Raw genomic sequence first — 21,982 nt, forward strand, 5'->3', positions numbered from 1 at the left:
TTGAGAAGATAAGAATTGTTAGAGACAAATTAGAAGTTGTATAGAAATGGACATTATTGCAAGGAGAGTGGAATCAAGGATCTACTTAGATTTCATTACATACAGTACATCCTTATGAACAGGATGTAGAGAGCGATAGCTGTATGCGGTTGAAAATAAGCTTACATAGTGATCTCGTAAATCCCTTATTTTGCTGTGGGATGGAGTCTCATCAAGGATACCATGAAGATCCCCAGAACCCTATTTGGGAATAATTGTGCAACATGTCACACAATTACAATATTTTGACATAAAGTATAACAAACTGAATCTATTTTTTCACCGAACATGATGACAGCAAAAAGACCAAAAAACCTCAGCACTGATATTGAAAAGACAAAACAAGACCAGATACAGAAACTGTATCCTGAGTGTAACATACGCACGTGGTGCTGAAAGGGAAGAGACAGTGAACATTGAAATGCAGTCATAGCTATCGAGACGTTCGTGTTTGTTGAAATGCCTCAAGTGGAATTGTTACACATTTCTTTTGAACTGCTACCTCTGGATGACTTTACTAATTGTTTGCTGCATACATACTGCACATATCTGCATACTGCTCTGAATAGTGAAGTGTCGTATACGCAGATATATATACAACACTGAAAGCAAAGCCATGTTTGGAAATTTCTTACCACATGAGTTAGATGGAGTTTATGCGGTTGAAAATAAGCCTGCTGTGAGTAATACGGCTATGCACATATCTTCACAGTAAATACATAGTTCTTCTTAAGACTGAATGTCAGCCAGATGACGCTGTCAACTCCAAAACTACTCTTTGATATATATATATAAATATATATATATCAGAACATGGCAGTTTCTATAACAACTCTTAACTAAACAGGCTGCAGGTGTAAGTCATATGATTGTCTCTTTCCATCATGGTTTTCCTCTTCTTTATCTGTCCCATCTCCCTTTGAGCAGACCAAAAATAACCCCTCATGACAAAACCAATATTGTTTTCCCTCCTCCAAAAGCTTCAACTCTCTACTGTTAGGATCAAGATACCAAATCACCAGAAACCTTTTTCTTAACTATCACATGGCACCCGTTTTCCCCAAAGAGCTGCTTTAGCTCCACGCTAATACCCCAATGCTCAACCCCCCCCCCCACCCCCTCATAAAGCACCCACCCAGACAGACTAAGTACTTAGCATGTGAAATTTTCAAGGTTGACAGCAACTCAGTTCAGGTCCGAGGCCTCACCGTGCCTTGGAACCAAATTATGACAATCGCCCGTGATTACACAGCGCCGGGGCGGGTGCCATGCAGATGACAGGATCATGCACAGGTTGTCACATGCGATTGTAACCAACGATCCTGGCCCGCGTTCCCGGCGAGGATTATTTCTTGACCGTTGGCAGGCGAGCTACAGTGGAAGGTGGTCATGCATCAGCAAGCCTCTCTCTTCTCTCTTTCTCTTTTTTCCCCAATAATTGATCCCACACCCTCTTCTTTCTTTTATTCCCCAAAGGAAACTGGAGTGTATATCAGGGTCAATTGCCTCATAGAATTTGTTGCAGCATTGTCATGAGCGAAACCACAGCTGCGAGGGTTTTAACACAGAATAGAAATGACAGTGCTGGTGAGATGCTGATGTCGCAAAACATGCACACTGTCTTCAGACTTCACTATGGAGCTTCCATTGTTTTGTTTTTTGTTGTTGTTTTTTAAGGCCCCTAAAAGATTGTATTCATCTCAATAAGTACTGGGCCAAAAAGTGTGTTTTCCAGCTGTAAATATGTCTCCAAATATATTTCTAAGTTGCTGTTTTGGGTTATCATTTGTCTGTCTGCACGGTGGGAAATGATCATTATCCGACGCAGAAACACCTGTAAACAACAACTGCTCCCCACAGGCTTGTGGTAAGGGCATACAAGTTAACAGTGGGATTTGAGCAAGCGTTCCCCCACATGGTAGCCTGCTTTTAACAATAGACTGCTATGAGTTCATTGCAGTTCAGGAATCATACAGATGCATGCAGACTTTTTGTTCTCTTTTTCTGCTGTTAGATTATGCCAAGTCTGACCATTAATTATTTTTATAACATTTGAGCGACTGAGCCAATTTGGCTGCCGTAAAACCAATAATATAATATTTCTATGCATGATAACTTTCTTTTTTGCCACACTCCGTGATGAAAGCTGTAAACTCTAAAGGCATTACGGTCACAGCTTACACATCTGTGTTGGCATGTATTCGCAGAGTTCATCATTTTTACATACAGTCGCAGCATTTTCCAAGAACTCTGTTCCACCGATTTCCTGATCTGTGGTTGAAAAGGCTGGCGGAGGCTGAGGCCCGGGACAGTAAGTGATGATGAAATGGGGAAAAATCAGTTGCGTAGATCATTATAGCAACATCAAACACATCACCAATAGAGGTCTGCTTCCACAAGGTTGATTAATTGCACACTCCCACTTGAATGCACACTCAGGTACGCACAAATCTATACACATCCACACAGGCAGACATTCAGTTGTACGTGTGTAATCTCTGTCTTCCCAGCCACACATCGCCTTTGTACTGTGTTGAGACTGTCATATACATACACGCTGACCCTGGGCCAGCCACAGTGTCACGACTGCCTCTGTGTCAGCCTGTTTCTGTCAGCCAAGGACCTCACACTTAACTCGCAGTGAAAAAAAACAAAAAAAAAACGTTAGTCGATTAAACGTATTTTAGGGAAACTACTATTTCTGCCAAGAGCAGTTACAGTCCAAACACTCCGCGCCAGTTGACTGTCAACACAGATGTGGTGCGTGTTTGGAGAGACTGAGAGAGACAAAGAGGGAGGCGGAGAGCAAGAGAAAGTGATCTCCAAGTGTCTTAATGGAATATGAAGACTGGAAATGTCTCTGTCTCTTTCCCAAAGAGACAGACGGAGATAAAGAGAGAGAAAGAGAATAAGGTCATCTTGAAGATAACCTGTGCTGAACCTTGAAAGATTTATAATGGGCTTTCCCATAACTTATCCCCTAAAACCAAAAGCATAAGGCACTGGTACTTAAAGTGGGGCCCCCACATAAGAGGAATTTCAAAGAGTGAGAAGTATTCATAACATCTAAGGACTACATATTATATTCAGATAAGACTTTAGGGGCTATTTTTCTTTTGCTAGGTTTCTGATGTGATCTTTCTAATGGGAATAATATTAAAGCAACGGATGCCTGAACCTTGAGATCCGTGAATGCACACATTGTTTACAAGAGAGATGCCACCTCCTTTCATCCTCACACCAGCTCTTTTGTTTGAAACTCTTTCTATCTGACCGAGTCTTATTTAGATTTCGCTGAGATAACGTCTGACCCCGAACAGCAAAACAGATGTTGAACATGAAGAAACAAGGCCAGTAATTGAGCCTCCGGGGGTCAGGTTCGCACTGACCCATGAGTCAAATCTGGACTAATTGCTGACAGAGACACATTGGAAAGCTAAGCGAATAGCTGGAGAAGGGTATTGTTTTGATCATTAGTAATATACAACTGCAGGGACACTTTTTGAGTAGAAGAGAATGGGTCAGCTGTTGAAGTGTTGGACACCAACAATATATACTCTACAAGTAGGTTTTAAATTTATTTGACACAAGTGTATCTACATGAATAAAGGCTGAGCAATTAGGTATAAAGATTAAAAAAAATATTAGAAATTTACGATCTACGAGCCAGCGCTGTAAAGCTAATAGGAATTTCTGTTTTGCCTCTAGTCAGGTTTGATCAGAACACAAGATGCTGACTACTTCCTGAGACCCGTGTCCCGCAGCCTCGCCCAGAGAGAGAACTTCACAGCACCCTCCGGTCACCAGCCGCACGTCCTCTACAAGAGCGAGAGGGACACCCGGTCAGAGCAGAGAGGTCGTGACCCTCGGGTGCTTCAGAAGAGATCCCCAGATTCAACTCATCACAAACCGCACTTTGTCACCAAGAGATCCACAAACTCACAGACGGACCCCGCCGCCTACACCTACGCAGTTAACGAAGAGCAGCACATCGGTCACGGCGACCAGACGGAGCATCATGACGGTGGCCATAACCGCAACAGCCATCGCCACGACGGTGACCACAGACACGGGGAGAAGCAGAGGCAGCACTTCTGCGGGAGACGGAAGAAATGTATGTAAGGGCAATTTCTCATTCTAATCCACATGTAGCATGCAGCGTTATTCTTATAAACTGCACTCTCATATAGCACCTCTTCATGGTGAGATGCATTAAACATTCCTGCAACTGCTTCCCATGCATTTATCAAGTAAACAGGGAGACAGAGTGTAAGTACTGTAACACACATTTCTTTAGTTTTCTGTTTACATTCTACAAATCAATGTAGGACATAGAGAGATGTAAAAATAGAAAAACATTGCATGAATCTTTTCTGCACTGATGATACAAAATGTCTTTTTGAATGCTTCAACAACTCAATACGATTTTATAATGAGGTTAATCTTACTCACATATATTCTCCCTCCTAAGGGTTAGTTGCCTTTGGATCTTATTTTTTTACGTTAACTCGAAAAATTAGATTATGTGACATATTTTATTCTGAAAAAAAAATGTTGTGTAGTAATTTTTGCCCTTTCAGTCCCTCGAAATGAAAATGGTTAACATTTGACACTTAAACAAAAATGCCCCCACCTGGACACACGTCTCACATTGCACATTTTAGGGCACTGTCATAATATTCTTAAATTTCCAGATATAACTGAATTAGTTGTTTGAACTCAAAGACGTTAAGCCACATTTCTGAGAATTATCACATCACTTACAGTGTCATTGAGAAAAGAAAATAGATTGAACATATGATAGTAATTCTATTTGTTGGCATTTCTGGTTAACTCTGTTCTCAATCAGCCTCCCAGGGTTGTGGTTGGTTTGGTGTAAGATGAAACACAGAGACACCACCACTAATATGTTGCCATATTCCAATCCAGTCCTAATTTAGAAATCAACAACACTTGTGCTGTACAATCAAAATAGAGCAGAAACCATAAAAACCACACAGTAAAAACACAGAAGACAAAGGATAATAATATAAAAAGGCATCTGTTATAGTGAGTTAAAAGCCAGAGAATAAGAATGTGTTTTAAGACGTCATTGCGATGAATGCCAAATATTATCATATATTCACAGAGTGCTTCAAAATTCACAGGAACTTATAGCACTAATGTGGCATGAAAGACACATGATATATCATTTGTAACACCACATTAAAATGAACACATTCTGTGCTAATGTTAACACATCATTGGCTCCTGTTATGTTAAAGAGAGAGCACAAGGTGTGTGTTTTACTTAACAAGAGGGTGGATCATGTATTTTATTTTTGATTAAGGATTTTGTAACCTTTGAACACGATGGCAAATCAACATGTTTGGAAAAGTTCCTGATCCTGAGGCTGGGAAGCTTTCTGAGGAGGTTTTGATTTGTTTTTAATGTTTCCTCTGAAGAATATATTATCTCAATCCTTATTGACATGTTTGGTGACGTTTAGTGACATGACCTGTGAAAGGTTAAGGGGAAATGTTTTATATTCACTTTACGCCGTGACAAATGTTTGCTCTCAAGGAATTACCACGAGATCATTTAACATTGCCGGTGTCACGGGGGTCATTGGACTGGTACCACCATCATTACCCTGCAGAACCCCAGCTGTCTGTCCCCTGTGAAAACACACCGATGTTTACATTCCCATAGCATGACATCACTGAACACCTGTGCCATGTTTTTAGTCAAATAGGCACTTTGGTCGCTCACCTGCAGTCCGCCTACATAAGCAAACTTTCTAGCCTTTGTAGTTTATCGCAGCCGGGCGGTGAAGGTTTTGATAACCTGGAAACATGGAAGTGAAGATTTGAGGCGATAATGTCACAAGCTATATTAGTTTAAGGCTGTGCTTTGCTTTGACTTGTGCGTACTATTGACCTCATGTCACAGTGTAAAAGTGAGAATGGATGTGAGACGCGTTTTCCCAAAGGCGACCCGGCTTCAAAAGTAAAGTTAAAAACAGGACAGAGCTGGGTATTTGATGTCGTTTTAATTATTAATTACAATTTATGTCATCATTTTGTATAATACTTCCCTTTAGAGAAAAAAAAGCTTATCTTATCCATGACAGTCACATTCAAAATTACCTTTATTAACAAAGTTTTCAAAGTGGATTAAAACAGGGATTAATAATGAATTGCATCTACTACTGAAGAATTGGCCCTTGACCATCATTATATAGCATTATGTTATGTCTACTAAATATGAAATTGCTCAGAGATCTCTTTGATGACAACACTGACAGCAAAATGGATTTGCTTGTAATAATGTCATAGTAATAGCAATTGCATATGAGAACATTTGACTTGCTGTAGCCGCTGCTAATGTACAACCACATACTGCGGTTTCACACTTTACTTAATGGTAGCATAACACTGAGAGTGCCAGTGTCAACAACAGAAAAAAATCTCAGTTTGCAGTTTATCCATGACATCAGTTCATGAAAGTAAGAGTATAGTTAATCATCCACAATGGTTGTCAGCTACTTGCCAGAATCGCTGGTTAACACTAACACAGGCAAAGTTGGCCGTTAGGCTGGTGGCTATAGGTTCATTTTAAATATTGCACAACGTATAATCAGCTATGGGAAGGAAGGGTTGTATATTTGTCATGGACGTCATAACTTGCTATTATATGCATTATATTGTTTTTTCTTTCATCAATCACTTAGAGCCCACTATACTGTACAGCAGTTTGATTCTACTCATGTTGCCTCTGCAGCCACAGTGTGTTTCAGAAAGTTTCATTCAGTTTGTTCTGTTGTGTGCCGCATATTTTGTCTTTCAAAAATGTATTCACTCCTTTCATCCTTTATCCTGTTTTTCTTCAGACATGCCCAAACCTCCAGAAGAGGATGTCTTTATCCTCCCAGATGAGTACAAGTTCGTCCCGAGGAGCAAAAGAGCAGCGCCGATGAAGAACCAGGCCAATCAGAAGCTCAACGTGGAGACGCTGGTGGTGGTGGACAGGAAGATGATGGACAACCACGGCCAAGAGAACATTACCACATATGTTCTTACTGTGCTTAATATGGTGAGGGAAACTTAATTATAAGTACAGTGTTAGATGAGCTAAAAAAAAACAATGTATAGACTTTATCGGAGATGGTATACTTTGTTTAGTACCAATTATTACACGGCTTTGTTGAATACTTGATTCTGATTGGTCAATCACAGCGTTCTACAGTCTGTTATTTCTTTAAAGCAGACCGTTGCTATGTATAACAGACTGTTGCTATGGGCACAGTTCTGATGGCAGACCGTTTTGTGTCAATTTATTGATTTATTAAGTAAGGAGCCGTGTAATAAGTGGTATAATGTACAGCTAGCGGGTCATTGTTGTGAAATAAACCCCTTCAGGGCGATGCAAACTCCCTGTCGGGGTTTATTTCACAACAATGAACGGCTCGTTTTCTACTGGTTACGCCATGTCTTTCAACTTTACGTAATGAAGGAGAGTCTTGCAATCCAACAAAGCCTATTAGTTTTGCAGCGGCATATTTCCTCTCATCGATACAAGTTATACCATTGCCAAACTTTAGCCTGACTTCAAAATGGTCATGTATGTAAGGGCAAACATCAGCAGAAATTGATTTGGAAGCCATACATAAATTCAAGTTTTCCATAGCTTAGGGTTTAGTGACTTGACACCCCTGTCTTCCATTCTCACTTATCAGAGAGAGCACATCTAAAAACATGAAACTGATACCTGGGTGAGATCATCGCCGCGGCGCTCACAGTGTCCGCCGCCCGTCCCTCTCAGCTGATCTGCAAGCAAATTCCGTCACGCTCGTTTTGCTACTTAATGACTGACTGACAAATCCAAAGATAATCCGTCTATTTTGAAAACAGAATTCCCTCTAGTAGAAACCGAGTTGGAGCAGTCACAGCCCGCCTCGGAGGAGTCACCTAAATACAGTATGGAGTTTCATAGAAAACAAGCAACCTCCTGCCCCCACCTGCCAGCTCTAGTGGCTCTCAAAAGGGTTATTTAATATTTGTTAAAAATTCAATCTGATATGCCGTTCCAGCATTTGCGTAGATTTATGTTTTTTTCGCAGCAGAGTGGAAAGACTTCAAAGACGTTAATTACCAATTTTAAAAAAACACACTGTACATTATGTACCACAAAACACCGGAGCTCTATGGAAACTGGTGATTGTTTCTTCTACGAGGCAGTGAAAACACAGTGATTCACTGTATCGGTTCAATTTTGCATATCCGGAGCTCTGTCAAACACTGGTGTGCCAGGAGAACTTAGTGTAAGTAAGTTGTTTTGATTGCCTCTTTGACCTCTGAATATCTGCTTGAATTTGGTAACAAACCACAGCCATGTGTCTTCTCATGAGTCAGTGCAGAGGAAGACCAAACATCAGGAACATAAGGAATGAATGAGAGTGTTCCTGAAGGGGGGGGAGAAAAGAAGGCTTAGTGAGTGGCACCTGAGGTATTCACAGGGCCCGAGAGAAAGACAGAGAGCGAACAAGAGCAAGAGATCAGGAGTCCACTTTCAAAGCCCAAAGTGTTATGATTGATGGTCAGATATCCGTGTGAGTACAAGAAGCTGAATTGAAAACAGCGGTTGTGGCTGTCATACCGCGCTGATACCATCAAAAGGGGGATGTGTTATTTCCACAGGAATGTCAAGGTGTGTTGTCTCATACACTTGACATAGACCTCTCTATTATATGTGTCTACATGGTGCAAGAATATATAGATAGAACCATGTCAATATCAAGACTTAATGTAGTGCTAGTAAGCATGACCCATAGATGAAAATATCCATTATAATCTCAGTGAATATTACAATATTCCAAATTTGATGCGGGTCATGTAAACAGCATTTTTACATGATATTCTGAATTAGGCCTTATTCTTTGGACATGTTTACAGTGCATTCGGAATAGGCCTCTCAATTTGGGTTTTTACGGCAGTTTGCGACACATAGCGTCTTACCTGTTTACAGCCAGATCTGTGCGTTGTACACAAACCAACTAGCACAACAGTTTGCAGAGATGCATGCACAAAAGAAAAAGCCCACATTTCTGGTCGGAAGGAGAAACACACCTACTTTTAAACTTTATGAAAGACTATAGAGGTTTTTTGGAAATGCGCAAATATTGCTCGCCAGCCTTTTCAAGAAGGTGGTTGAAGGAATGAAAGAAGGAGGCTGTGTCCGCACGGTCGAACAATTCTGCCACCTGTTAATGTTAATCGGAGTATGCGTGGCTGCATGTAAACGGGAAGATTAGTGGAGTATTCATTTTCATTAGCCTTGTAAACAGCATAGTAGGAATATTGTCTTTTTTGGAATTAGGGCAAAAACTGGAATATTTTGTGCATGTGACTGTAGTGATCGTGTCAGTCCAGATACCTTTTTGAAGAAGTTTGCATGTCTGAAGACAGATTAACACTTCAAATGTCACTTTACTGACCTAATCAAGCCATCCAACGCTCTCTGAAAGCACGTGTTCAAAAGTATCAAGTATGCTCACCTCTCCCACCCAAGAGACTACATTAGGTTTCACTGGATAACACTGCCTGTGTTTGGTAAGAATCCTTGACTGTCTTGTAGCCAAAACTGCCAAGTCTGTTGTCAAAGTCGCTTTTGAGCGAGTACTAGTATTACCTTGATAACAAACTGCAAACATTGTCATTGTGACGGGACTTTGATAAGGCGATTGTAGACAGATGAAAGCATTTTAGTAAACAAATGGTGTTAATGATATGTAATAATGTTTGTTTGTGTGCCCTCTAGGTCTCCAGTCTCTTCAAAGATGGTACAATAGGGGGGAACATCAACATAGTGATAGTTGGCCTCGTGCTTCTGGATGAAGAGCAGGTGAGCAACTCAAAGCCTGTAAGCATTGTCAGGTGAAAAAACACTAAGACGTCCAAAACATACAGCTTATGAAACAGCAAACACTATGATTGATGGCTACATTTTAAAATGGGTTTGTAGGGTTGAACGGTTTGAAAATCCCTCTCATAATGGGCTTTGGATTCATGCGGTTAAAGTAATAAACCAATAACAGTGTGTGTCCTTCTGTGTTAGCTGTGCACATCATGGAGCTTCAGACACAAAGGGAAGGCATTTGTTTGTTTATTCGTTTTTATGCCTGAAGGTCCAGATCTCTTAGGTCTTTCCCAGATTTTTCCCGGGGTCGTCCTAACTGCTGAGGACTTTTACGGTGGTTAATTATAGGGTGTGCATTTCCTTGGATCTTTGCCAGATTTAGGAGGGGAAATTTTCTGAGAGTACGGGAGATGGAAGGACAGCTTGAGTACAAGAGAAAAAGAGGGGAGATTGACCGAAGCAGAGAGGAACAGGTGGGCCACTGATGGAGAAAAAGAGTCAAGCAGGCCGAGGAGAACGGATTCTGGTTTCCAGCCACCTGCGATGTTAATAGATTTCAATCTTCCTTAAGAGGCAATTATCAGCGGGAGGAATGACAAAAATGACAAAAATGTCCCAGACGTTTGTCCTCCTAGCAGCAACACTTATTTGATCAGTGTCCCCTCTCACATCTTCATGTTGCCTTTATATGTCTAATGATGTTGGTAATTGAATGTAAAGGATCTAGCAATCCAAAAAAATCAGCAATAAATGTAATAGCTTTTTGTCTTCTTTCATTCTATGAAGTTATGAAGTGTTTTTTTCTATATATTTCTCAAAGCAGAGGGAAGGGGGAATGCCATTTACTTTGACTGACATTTTCCACCATTTAAATCCATAACACTTTGAGCTCACAGCTTCCTTCCCTAAAGACAATATTGTCTCTCTTCCTACCTCCTTTTTATCTGCTTCATCTCACAGTATGGCTTGGTGATCAACCACCATGCAGACCACACACTGAACAGCTTCTGCCACTGGCAGTCCACTCTGGGAGGCAGAGAGGGCCGACACCACGACCACGCCATCCTCCTCACAGGACTCGACATCTGCTCCTGGAAGAACGAACCCTGCGACACTCTCGGTAGGCTGCGTCCTCAACATTGTGAAGTAGATTCTGCAGTTACAAAAAAAGCCTGAAAGAGTAATTTGAGGCAATATAAATTCCAGAAAAAAAAGCAAGGAAAAGAGGAAATGCTGATCCAAATGTTCAAATAATGATGTGGGAAAGTGTTTTTCATGACACTCAAGGCACATAAACGCCATCTGTCCCTATTTTGTGTTTGTTTCTTGCTCTTAATAGAAATGTGTCTTTCTCTGGGAAGGTGTCCCCGTCCTTTGTCACACGATGTGACAGAGGTTCAAATCAGCTAAACCAGATGTTTTCAGCTCCACAGTATAACACATTGAATATATATATTAATGTGGAACAGTTATGGGCATTAAAAAGCATTATCAAAAGGGCACATCTGAAACATATTCATAGCTTCATTATTGCAGATTGCAACATCAGAGAAATATAAGCTATAAGGTCAGAAAATGACACATGCTAATTATGTTTTCACTTAAATCACAGAACATTAAAAAAAAGTGCTCTTTAGCTATTATCTGTACAGACCAAACTCAAGCTACGTTAAACACACACATCCTCGGTCATCGTGAGTTTAAAGCCATCTAACAAACTAACAACAGCTTGTTTGTGGTAATGACCATGCGAACACATTGTTGTCTTCCGCACTGTGAGAAAAAACTTCCCATTGTGTGTCCCAGAGACACACACTCACACACATACGTACGAGAAAACACACACTCCCTTCAAAAACCCTGACTTAAGTTTTGACTTCAAAGTGTTGAGGCTAGCATTAGTCCTAATCGTTGCTATGAAGGCCCAGTTCAAAGGTCTGTGTGTACTTCTCTGCGTGTGTGCGCAGTCAAAAAAATAGTCAGTTCTGACTAATTCCCAAAGGTTTGAGGCCAAATGACCATTAGTGCTACCAGCTAGTATATAACACAGTTTATTTGCATTACTGTTACAGCCCTACCCCTCAATGTTTTCCTCCATATTTCAAAACCAGTATATAATATCAACGATGTGCCTCTTTCCTGACACAAAAAAAGGCACTAAATGGCAGTTCACACAGTCAATCTGCCGTCTTGTGTTTAATGTCATTATTCACATTAGCAATGTACATGAGAACATTACTTTAGGGGTTTTGTGCTCTATGGCGAATGACTCGGAGCCGTAAAATAACAACACACAAGACTAAATTCTCCCGCGGAGACACCGAGACAAAAACATTAAGGGAGGCCCCCATGGGTATTATCCTTTTTGATTCAGAGCCAGGGGGGCCGTGTGTGTGTGTGCATGTGTGTGTGTGGAGGAGAGAGAGAGAAGAAGAATGGACAGCGAGGGAGCTGAATAGTAAAAGGGAGTTTAATAGAGAATGAGAGATGTGAGAAAGAAGTGAAGACAGATAAAGAATGTTTTAAAGTGAAGTGAAAGGTAGCAGGGGATCGAGGAATGATTCCACAGAGTCCCATATTTTAACATATGGAGGGGTTTTAACCCAGTTATATTCCGTTGTTTGATGTTTCTTCTACATGCGGTCCACAACTAGCTCAGACTGTGGTGTTCAGTTTTTTGTGCTTCCCATCTGAGAGAATCTTTTTGGAGTCACAAACAATTTTTTGTTAAAGTTAAAGTAAACACAGCTTGACAGTGGACATTGTAATCAATCAATTGCAGTTTATGTTGGAACTGAGTGAGTTGCCGCTGATGAAATAATTGATGTGTGATGTAAAATTTGTGAAATTGCATCACTGTTTTTTTGCAGGTTTTGCTCCAATTAGTGGGATGTGCAGCAAGTACCGGAGCTGTACCATTAATGAGGACACAGGCCTGGGTCTGGCGTTCACCATCGCCCATGAATCCGGACACAAGTAAGGATTTCCATCCCTCTTATGAGTGCATGTTGACAAAAAAAAAAAAAGAAAGTGCTGACAATTATATGTCTGGTGGCCAAGTTAAGGCGCCAACCATGAACCACAATGTTCACGTCAGGCCAGGGGCCTTTGTTGCATGTCATTTCCCATCTCTCCCGTTGTTTACTGCCTTTTGTGTGCCGTCAGCTATCCATTAAAGGCATAAAATGCTCTGAAAAATAGTGACAAAAAATGCTGTTTTCCAATGCACATTTGACATGTAACAACATATGATTTAAGCATGGACCACAAAAGATGTTTTCAAGCATTTTTTGTGCAAAAATTCCCATATGTAATACAATGTTGTGGTTTGTATTGGCTAGCACTGCCCCCTCTTAGTCTGTTAGTCGAGTAATCGGTCGTTTGGTCTTAGTCAACTAAGATTTCTTTAGTCGATTAGTAGTTTTTTATGTTTTTTTCATGCTGAATAACTTATTTCTAAGAAACATGAGCACATTTCTGGTAAACACAAGATTTAAAATGGTGCTTTTGTGTGATTCTTTGTGAAGAAACTCAGTTTTACAGATCTGTCGATTAAATCAACTAATCTATTAGTCGACAAAATCGTACGAGTGTTATTAGTCGACTAAGAATTTCTTTGGTCAAGGGCAGCCCTACTGTTGCTCACCCTTGCTACAACCACATTTACATGGTACGGCCATCTGTCTTCTATTTTGGATTAAATAACATGAAACTATTACTCTGGAGCACCGCCACCATAACTTGTACACAGAAAACACGTTATACCTTTTGTTTACTCCTCAGTTTTGGAATGGTCCATGACGGCGAAGGGAACGTTTGTAAGAAGTCAGAAGGAAACATCATGTCTCCCACATTAGCCGGTCACAACGGTATCTTCTCCTGGTCGGACTGCAGCCGCCAGTACCTCAGCCGCTTCCTCAAGTAAGCAGCCACATTTTCTATTACTGCTGTGCTTTTGTTGTGGCGCTAAAACAACGCTAAAAAGGATTTGATTTAAGAAGCAATTATTGTTAATAATGATATTTATGGGTAGAACTGCTTGAAGAGTCTCATTAAGTTCTCAAAAACAGAAGAGCTCCATCACATCCATATGGCACACTGATGAGTAATGAGTAAATCCTCATGCCAGCCTTTGTTGAGTGCTCATGCAACAAAGACATAAAGCACTGTATCAGTTTATAAAAACCGACTTATTAAAGCAAGAGTTCCCCTGGCGATAGCCACTTCTAACATGCATTGTGTTTGTATTACTCAACATGTGTTACTGATAGACGACAGCGGCAGATATATCAGTTACAAATGCTGCTCTGATCAGAAGAGTGCCAAGTGAAAAACTGCACTTATGTTATAACTATTATGGGCTTTATTTTGCGAGCACAAACAGGCCTACTGTATATATACCGTACGTGTGTGAGACGCTGGAATATATAGCTGACATAGTAACTATGTGATATGTGGTGCTGCTATTCTCCAGTTAAGTGTTGTTTTACAGACTGCGTACTATGCGTCAACGTACGTGTGAGTGAAAGTGTGCGAGGCAGAAAGTCATGTGTGTGTTAATAACTGCATTTTCATGCATGCAAGCCTGCCCATCCAAGTGAGGAAAAACAAGCATCACAGACATAGCGTCCATGTGTCTGGCTGTGTTTCTATGCGTCTGTGCATGTGTGTGTGCGCGATTGAAACGAGATAGCTCAGAGCCAGTGCTCGCCACTAAATTTACCAGTGTGTTAACTGAACTGTCAGGTCTCCCCTCTCAGAGTGGTGGAGACAGACAGTGTATTTCCTCGCTGAGTTATTAGAGCCAGGGTGACCTCACCCTTGTTAGGCCTGTCAGCCTTATATTAAACTCCCGTCACCCCCTGAGGCCACGTGGAGGGGATCTCTGCACCACTGCAACAACCAGGGGTCGTCTTCCTGCATAATCACCGAATGATAAAAATGCTGAAATGCTGTACGTTTTCCTAATTGCAATCAACAGAATGTTATGATATTTAAATGATTTTTGGCTAAATGTGTCTCGTCGAGTTAACCGAGACTCCTAAATGTCTCTACCTTCATCTGCTTACGGAGGGGGGAGCGTTGTGTCGGCCAACAGAGTTTACATCACACTCGCTCTAAATCTGCCTCTCCTCAGTCAGCTATGACAGAGAGGGCCGTGCCAACGCTTTATGTATAGTCACATGCTTTATCGGACCTCTTTGTCATGCCTAAAATGGATGGACAACTTTCATGGCAGGGGAAGCGAAATCCCCTTCAAAGCCACTTGAAGTTGTTTTTGTCTGTGTGAGCACTGGTGAAAGGCATCAGAAAGTCAGTGAACAAGATTCTTTTGAGGTCCCATTTCTTTTCCTTTAGGGTCACACATGCCACAAATGACACTATTTGGCCCATTTGGTTACCTTATAGTCAACATCTGAGGAAACATCTCTGTATCTCTTGTGACATTTTGGAAAATATGCTTATTCGTGTTCTTGCCAAGAGAAGATCAAGCCAAGTCTGTACGATAAGTGTGTAGCTGGACCCAGAAGATGGTTAGTTTAGCTTAGCATCACAGCTGGAAACGGAAGGAAAAGCTAGCCTGAGATCTAAAACTCACAGATTAACACTTTATATCTCGCTCTGCTTCTGAACGAAATCCATCTGTATAAACACTGAGGTGTAAAAACAACAATTTGCTGTTTTATTAGGGGTGTGTGTGCCAGACTATTTCTTGGTCTGAACAGTACAGAACAGTAACTTCCTGCCAACTAGCCAGGTACCTTCACACTTCTGTTTTTGTACGGATTAAACAAATGTGAAACAGCGTGTTAATCGGTGAGTTTTAAAGGTGCTTATAGGTGGATTTTGTGACATCGGAGCGAGCCAGGCTAGCTGTTTCACCCTGTCCAAGTTAACTGGCTGCTGGCTCCAGCTACGTGTTTACTGTAAGCAAATATTATGATACAGTAGGTGTCTGTCAGGTGAGAATCCACCTGTGCCCACTGATCCTCTTGTCTTGTAATTGGCATATGTCATTGAGACTTTACCACTTGCCACATAACATCTCTTTGTTGTCTTTGTGTTTGATGTTCCAACAAACCGTGGGAATATAAAATGCACAATATTTTTTGTTTGGAAGAGATGAGTCAGGATATCTGCAGGGAATCCTAGAAAAGAATGGGTGCTTTTTCTCATTTATTTTAGTTTTTATGACTCCGCGCTGGCGACAGTCGTGGCTGGAGGCATTATGTTTTTGGGTTGTCCGTACGTACGTACATACGTACATACATCCGGTCCATTCTTGTGAACACGATATCTCAGGAACGCCTGGAGGGAATTTCTTCAAATTTGGCAAAAACATACACTTGGATTTAAGGATGAACTGATTAGATTTTGGTGGTCAAAGGTCAAGGTCACTGACCCACTGACACATTGTTGGCCATAACTCAAGAATTCATATCCTAATTATGACAATTTCACAAAATGTCTAACAGGATAAAATGAGGAAGTGATGACATTTTGGACAGACATGGATGTAAACTGAACTTGACTGGTTGGTAGAGGCGTACAACCGTTTATTTTTATCTTTTTTTTATCCCTAGCTGATGATAACCTTGTAGCGTACAGTGCTTACAGCTTAAATTTTGGGAATTGGGAACATGTCGTCCTAAACCTGGCCTTGCAGTGGCATCAGCGAATACGAAAAGCTGCTCTAAAGGGAATCCATTCCGTGCTACATTGGGCTTGTAGTTTCATGTGTGAGTGAGTGCCCAGCCCACAGGCCTTACTTGTGCGCCTGTTGAGGTGTGTACACTGTAACTGTAATGTCTTTTTCAGAAACCTTATAATGTGAATAATGTAGGATATCTGAATATTGCAGAACAGCCATTGTTCTCTGTAGACACATAGGACCCATAAATCGATAGAAGATCTCTCACACACACACACACACACACACACACACACACACACACACGCATACATATACTCTGCTAAAGCAATCATGACCACTCACTCACACGATGAACCTTTCCAACATATTTTGCCTTTTCATGCTCTTTCCACCATATTGTTGTATTATATTCCCCCGACTGCAGCGTATGAGCTGTAAAACATCTCGGTATAGTTACCAGTGATATCAGTTAACATTGGAAACCCCCCGCTGGTGTTAGGATATGAGCGATATGGGCAAGGACTTTTTTATGTCTGAGCCTCTGATGCATTAAAACCATTACTCTCAGGGTCTGAGTTTGGCAAATTGTTATGTTACCGTGGCAACACTTTATGGTACTCTCCAAGGTGGGAAACAATGGAGCATCACGGACTGATGCTCTCTGTTGTGGAATGTCTGTGCGCACAGCACGGAGCCTCATATACCAGCTACCTTACATTTTATGTTTGTTTATGTCTGCATGCATGTTGTATATCACCAGTTGTTTAAAGATGAATGATTCATTCTGCTTTCTTTTACTGTCTTATTCCCTATTTTCCTTTCTTCTCCTGTCCTCTGCTGACCTATTCACCTTCACTCTCCCCCCTTTACCCCTTGTCCTCTCTTTTCGTCTCATCTCTCATTTTCTTTCTTTTCCATTACTTTCTCGTTTATTCTCCCTTCCTCTCCTCCAGTTCTGCCCAGGCTGTGTGCCTATCAGATGAACCCAGAGCAGTCAAGGAGTATCGGTACCCGGAGAAGCTGCCTGGCGAGCTCTACGACGCAGACACGCAGTGTAAATGGCAATTCGGGGAGAAGGCCAAACTCTGCACCCTCGACTTTAAGAAGGTAAAATTGATTCTGACTCAATTATGCCGTCCCATGCAAATGTCAAAATGAGTTAAAAATCCCATGCCGTGCTTTAATTCTCCCTGGGGATTTCTCCAGCACATCCACTCAAAACTTGAGTGCTTAATTAGTTTAAAACAATGTGGTGGCAATTGTTCCTGAGGAAAAAACACCAGAGGAAGAAATTGAGAGCGGGATGGGGGTAATGAGGTAGAGGAAAAAAAGGAAGAACAAAGGAAAGGGGAAGGAAAAGAGAAACTGATTAGGGTTGTATTCCCTCATGTGCATGTATACTGTACTCTCTCTCTCTCACACGCAAACACAAAATAAACAGTGAGAGTTATAATTCTGCCCATGATATACTCACTGGGATAGATGACTAAATATACACTGGAGCGTTGCCAATGGGAATCTCTCCTTGTTGCTCTCCCATTGTCTCATTACAGCTGATGTTGCTGTTTGAGATACCCTGCCTGAGTCCAGTTAGGGTTTAGATTACTTCAGTGTTTAATGGCACTGTAAAGATTAGGTTAGTCCGGCCCTGCACACTGTTGTGTGTACATGGACTCTGTCAGCAAACTCATTAACCCAAAATAAATTTGCCACCTCCAGGCAGATAGAAATCTTAAAGGAGCAGTTTATAGGACTGACAGCTAGCATTTAAAATGGGTAACAGCAGTCCAAATTCAAAACATTGGAGCCGTGGCCCGTCCGCTCCTCCGGCGTGACTGATAGCAGTTAGCGCACGTTTTCGCAATTTGAGGGTTACCTTCTAGACACGGCCACGTTAGTCTCTGTCAAGCAACAATAGACGGAATCACTTCACCGGCTGTGTGTCTCAAATACTCGCTGCTTTGATAAGCCAGCTGCACACGGACCACAGAGAGATGTGCCGAGGCTTTTCTGGTTCGGGTAGAACCTAACAGCAATGTTATCTCTGTCGATCCAGTTTGTTTTCTTGCTTCCATGGCTGCAGAAGGCTGTGTTTGTATGACAATTTGCTTCATAACGGGGTGTTGAAATGGTCAGCGGACAAGATCACCAAAACAAAAACAGACGTTCCAGACAGGAATGGAAATTTAAAAAGGAGAACATACTGGCTGTAGCATTGTTGTCAGAGAAGCCAGTATTTCAATCCAGCATGTTTCCTTAATCTCTGATGACATGTCATGGTCATTTTATGATTTATTACAGTAAATATGTTACATATTGGTCCTTTAAACTGTAAGAGTATAGCAGTTGGCCACTTAGTAGAAGACTTTAAGTGCAATTGTGTACGGTGGCCCTGACATTCAAAACACAACATTTCACAAAAGAAATTCAGGTATTCAATTTTTCTGCTGTGTGCCGCCCTTATGGTCGTTTATGTTGCCATTGATTGCGATCAAGTTTACCTGCCTGCCACCTAGGGATTTATTGTGTGCTCCATGTTTTTATCCAGTTTATTTATTTATTTTGGCAATGGTTCAACCAGCGTTGTTCCTGTAGCACCAGACGGGGACACAACTTTTTCTGGATGATGCCACATGACCTTGTAACTGCTGAATATGCGCTAGAGACTGCGGTGGGAAAACTACTAACCCTGAATGGATTGGAATAGGGGACAGGACTGGCAAGAAGACAAAGACAAGAAATGTCTTTTTTTTCTTCTTCCTTCTCTTCAAGATTACTTTTGAGGTTTTCTGTTTTATTGAAGAGCATGGTGGAAAAAACGGAGTTGGGGTTGAGATATTATTAGCTGGATTGGAACCCACGATATCAGCACATGGTATCCTACTTAGCCCGCATCGTCTAAACATTGAAACATCCATGCATTATTTCAGCTATAAGATATTTGAAAATTGCTCCCTCGTGGTTTTGTTTGCGGTCCTGCACTGTCTGTGTCCGTGCACCTGGTAGCAGCAAGGTGCACGGGATCCAAAAATCCCCGAGCAGCACTCACGCTCACTGTCTTTCCAGACACTTGTTACTCGTAAAAAACACACTACGAGGAATCGGCCTCAGCGGTGCAGTTCATTGTGTAATGAATTCATATTTCATGAAACTTTTTGACAGGCGTTGTCAAGATAAGGTACCGCTGGAGGAGCCAAATGATACTCTCCGTGGTGCGTGTGGTTATAGAGCTGGCTAGCGAAAAGCAAAAATAATTTGTATGGCTGTTTTTCCCTTTTTCTCTCTTTAACTCAGTTTCTGTCTCACTCTGTCCATCATCTCTCTCTCTCTGTCTTTCCCTTCCATCACTCACTTCGTGCCATTTTTTACTGCTACAAAAGGCCTGAGTAAGCAAAACAGCTGGACAAATAAGCCTTGGGATGAATTCCATGGTGGCTTTTGGCAGCAACAAACCGAGGCCGAGGTGCCTGTCAACATCTGCACTGAGTTGTCAAAATCTGATATAGTCATTCAGATAGTAATAGAGTGGACATGTTAAAAAGTAGCAGGCCATGTTTCTCAGGCAACGTGAGCAGGGAAACCACCCAGTACTCCCATCTGAATCTTTCAGCCCGCTGCTGAGAAACACAGCCATGATGACATCATGTAAGTTTAAGTCAATTTGTGCCCTTTTAATGCACATAATTGTATAGCATTATCTCTGTTTATATCCTGTGCAGGTTTCACTTTTTCTGAACATAAGATGTTTGGCACAGAAAATGTATGAAATTTTTGATTGCCTTTTTTTTTTTCATTTAATCATTTTGTCATTCTGCTGCGGAAACAATGGATTTTTTTTATTATCACTGATTCATTGTCTGTGTGATGATAAAATGTTATCCTAGCTACTGAAGCATAATAAATATTTTGGAGATACAAGGTTGCTGCACACTGATCGCTCGCCAGATGATCATTATTCAGACCGTCTCTATTTCAGCAAGTTTCCATCAACATGTTTTAATAGCTCTCTAGTGGCAATATAACAATGTTATCATAATTTGTTCTCCCTTCCCATCGCTGGCTTTGTTTACAGCTGTTGTGAGAGGGATACTGAGCACGAGAACATGTTAGCTGCGGTGCCGTGTCGTTTACTCTTTGCCTCTCTCTCCCATGTTGTCCCAGGATATCTGCAAGGCTCTGTGGTGCCATCGTGTTGGGAGGAAGTGTGAGACCAAGTTCATGCCAGCTGCTGAAGGCTCCGCCTGCGGCCCTGATATGGTGACTTAACACATGTATTTGTGTGTGTGTGTGTGTGTGAGGTGGAGAGGGTGTTGGGTGATATGTTCACAATCTTTGTCGGGGTGGGAACAACTTCAATACTATTGGACTTTTTTTATCCATCGCCTTTGAGGCAATTCAAGTGGTCATACCAAAGACATTCCCAGCAGATAGACACCTCCTTCTTCAGGATGTTTTTAATCATGTTTTTTTTTTTAATGCACCATCCATTCAGGGGTTAGAGTTACCCTTTTATAATACCATCACTAAGATAAACTCTGTTCCATTTTAGTCAGAGGAGCCAACATGATTTTGCTGTTAATACGCCTGTTTTTGTCAAATGAGGACAGCATGTGATTTTTTTTTTTTTCTGTTTACTCGACTGTTGCCAGCGCATTGCTCCATGGCAACATCTCACCAAATAAAACCACAAATGAAAGGCACCAAACAAGAGTTTCTCACACACATTAATTTGCAGTTTTGGTGAAAATATGCCCAAAAGCATAATTCTAACAAGGAACATTAAAAGTGACAGCCCTGCACAGTAACACCAATGAAATAAGTGAATTCAATTTCAGAGTTGATTTTCCCTTTAAGGCATCAGTTGACCCTGTGGTTTTTTTTTTATTCACTGTGCTGCTTAGTATTATCAGCCATGTGACATTTAGTACAAGAGCTTGTAAAGAGTCTCACATAGTTTCCTCCTCCAAGGGATACCGCTGACCTCAGAGAGTGTAAATCGCATTAAACAAAGAGTGATATTAATTTATAAGGTGAACAGGCGAAATTGATGGGGATACTGTTATAAAAGCAACATTTATTGAGTGTTTTAGTGTTATGTAGTGCAGATACTTAGTTTGGCCATCTCAAGACAAAAGGCCTTGAGCAGAGTGACACTGCACTTCTTTTAACGACGTCTTTTTACACACCAATTCCTTTGTCCCAGTGCAGACTAATAAATCAACTTGTAAGCAAAGAGGTCGGATTTACTTTGTTGTGTTTTTAGATCTGGGTTCATTTGAGTGCAGCGTCAGTAAATCCCTCTCTTTGATAGAGGTACCACACTCTCCCCTCCATTATTTTACCTCGGGGAGCAGCTGCAATTGGTTTGTTGCTGACGTGGCGAAAATATGC

General features: G+C 41.3%; 1 protein-coding gene across 1 annotated transcript in view; it reads left to right on the forward strand.

Annotated features, from left to right (window-relative positions):
- adamts16 (ADAM metallopeptidase with thrombospondin type 1 motif, 16) overlaps nt 1-21,982 on the forward strand; it is a 57,546-nt gene that overhangs the window by 10,386 nt on the left and 25,178 nt on the right. Inside the window, exons 4-11 of the mRNA XM_074654223.1 lie at nt 3,748-4,153; nt 6,911-7,113; nt 9,838-9,921; nt 10,897-11,056; nt 12,807-12,912; nt 13,720-13,857; nt 17,545-17,698; nt 20,753-20,848. Coding sequence (XP_074510324.1) covers nt 3,748-4,153; nt 6,911-7,113; nt 9,838-9,921; nt 10,897-11,056; nt 12,807-12,912; nt 13,720-13,857; nt 17,545-17,698; nt 20,753-20,848 — 1,347 coding nt within the window. The remainder of the gene's footprint in view (nt 1-3,747; nt 4,154-6,910; nt 7,114-9,837; nt 9,922-10,896; nt 11,057-12,806; nt 12,913-13,719; nt 13,858-17,544; nt 17,699-20,752; nt 20,849-21,982) is intronic.

The sequence above is a fragment of the Sebastes fasciatus genome, chromosome 12, assembly GCF_043250625.1.
Source record: "Sebastes fasciatus isolate fSebFas1 chromosome 12, fSebFas1.pri, whole genome shotgun sequence".
NCBI lineage: Eukaryota > Metazoa > Chordata > Actinopteri > Perciformes > Sebastidae > Sebastes > Sebastes fasciatus.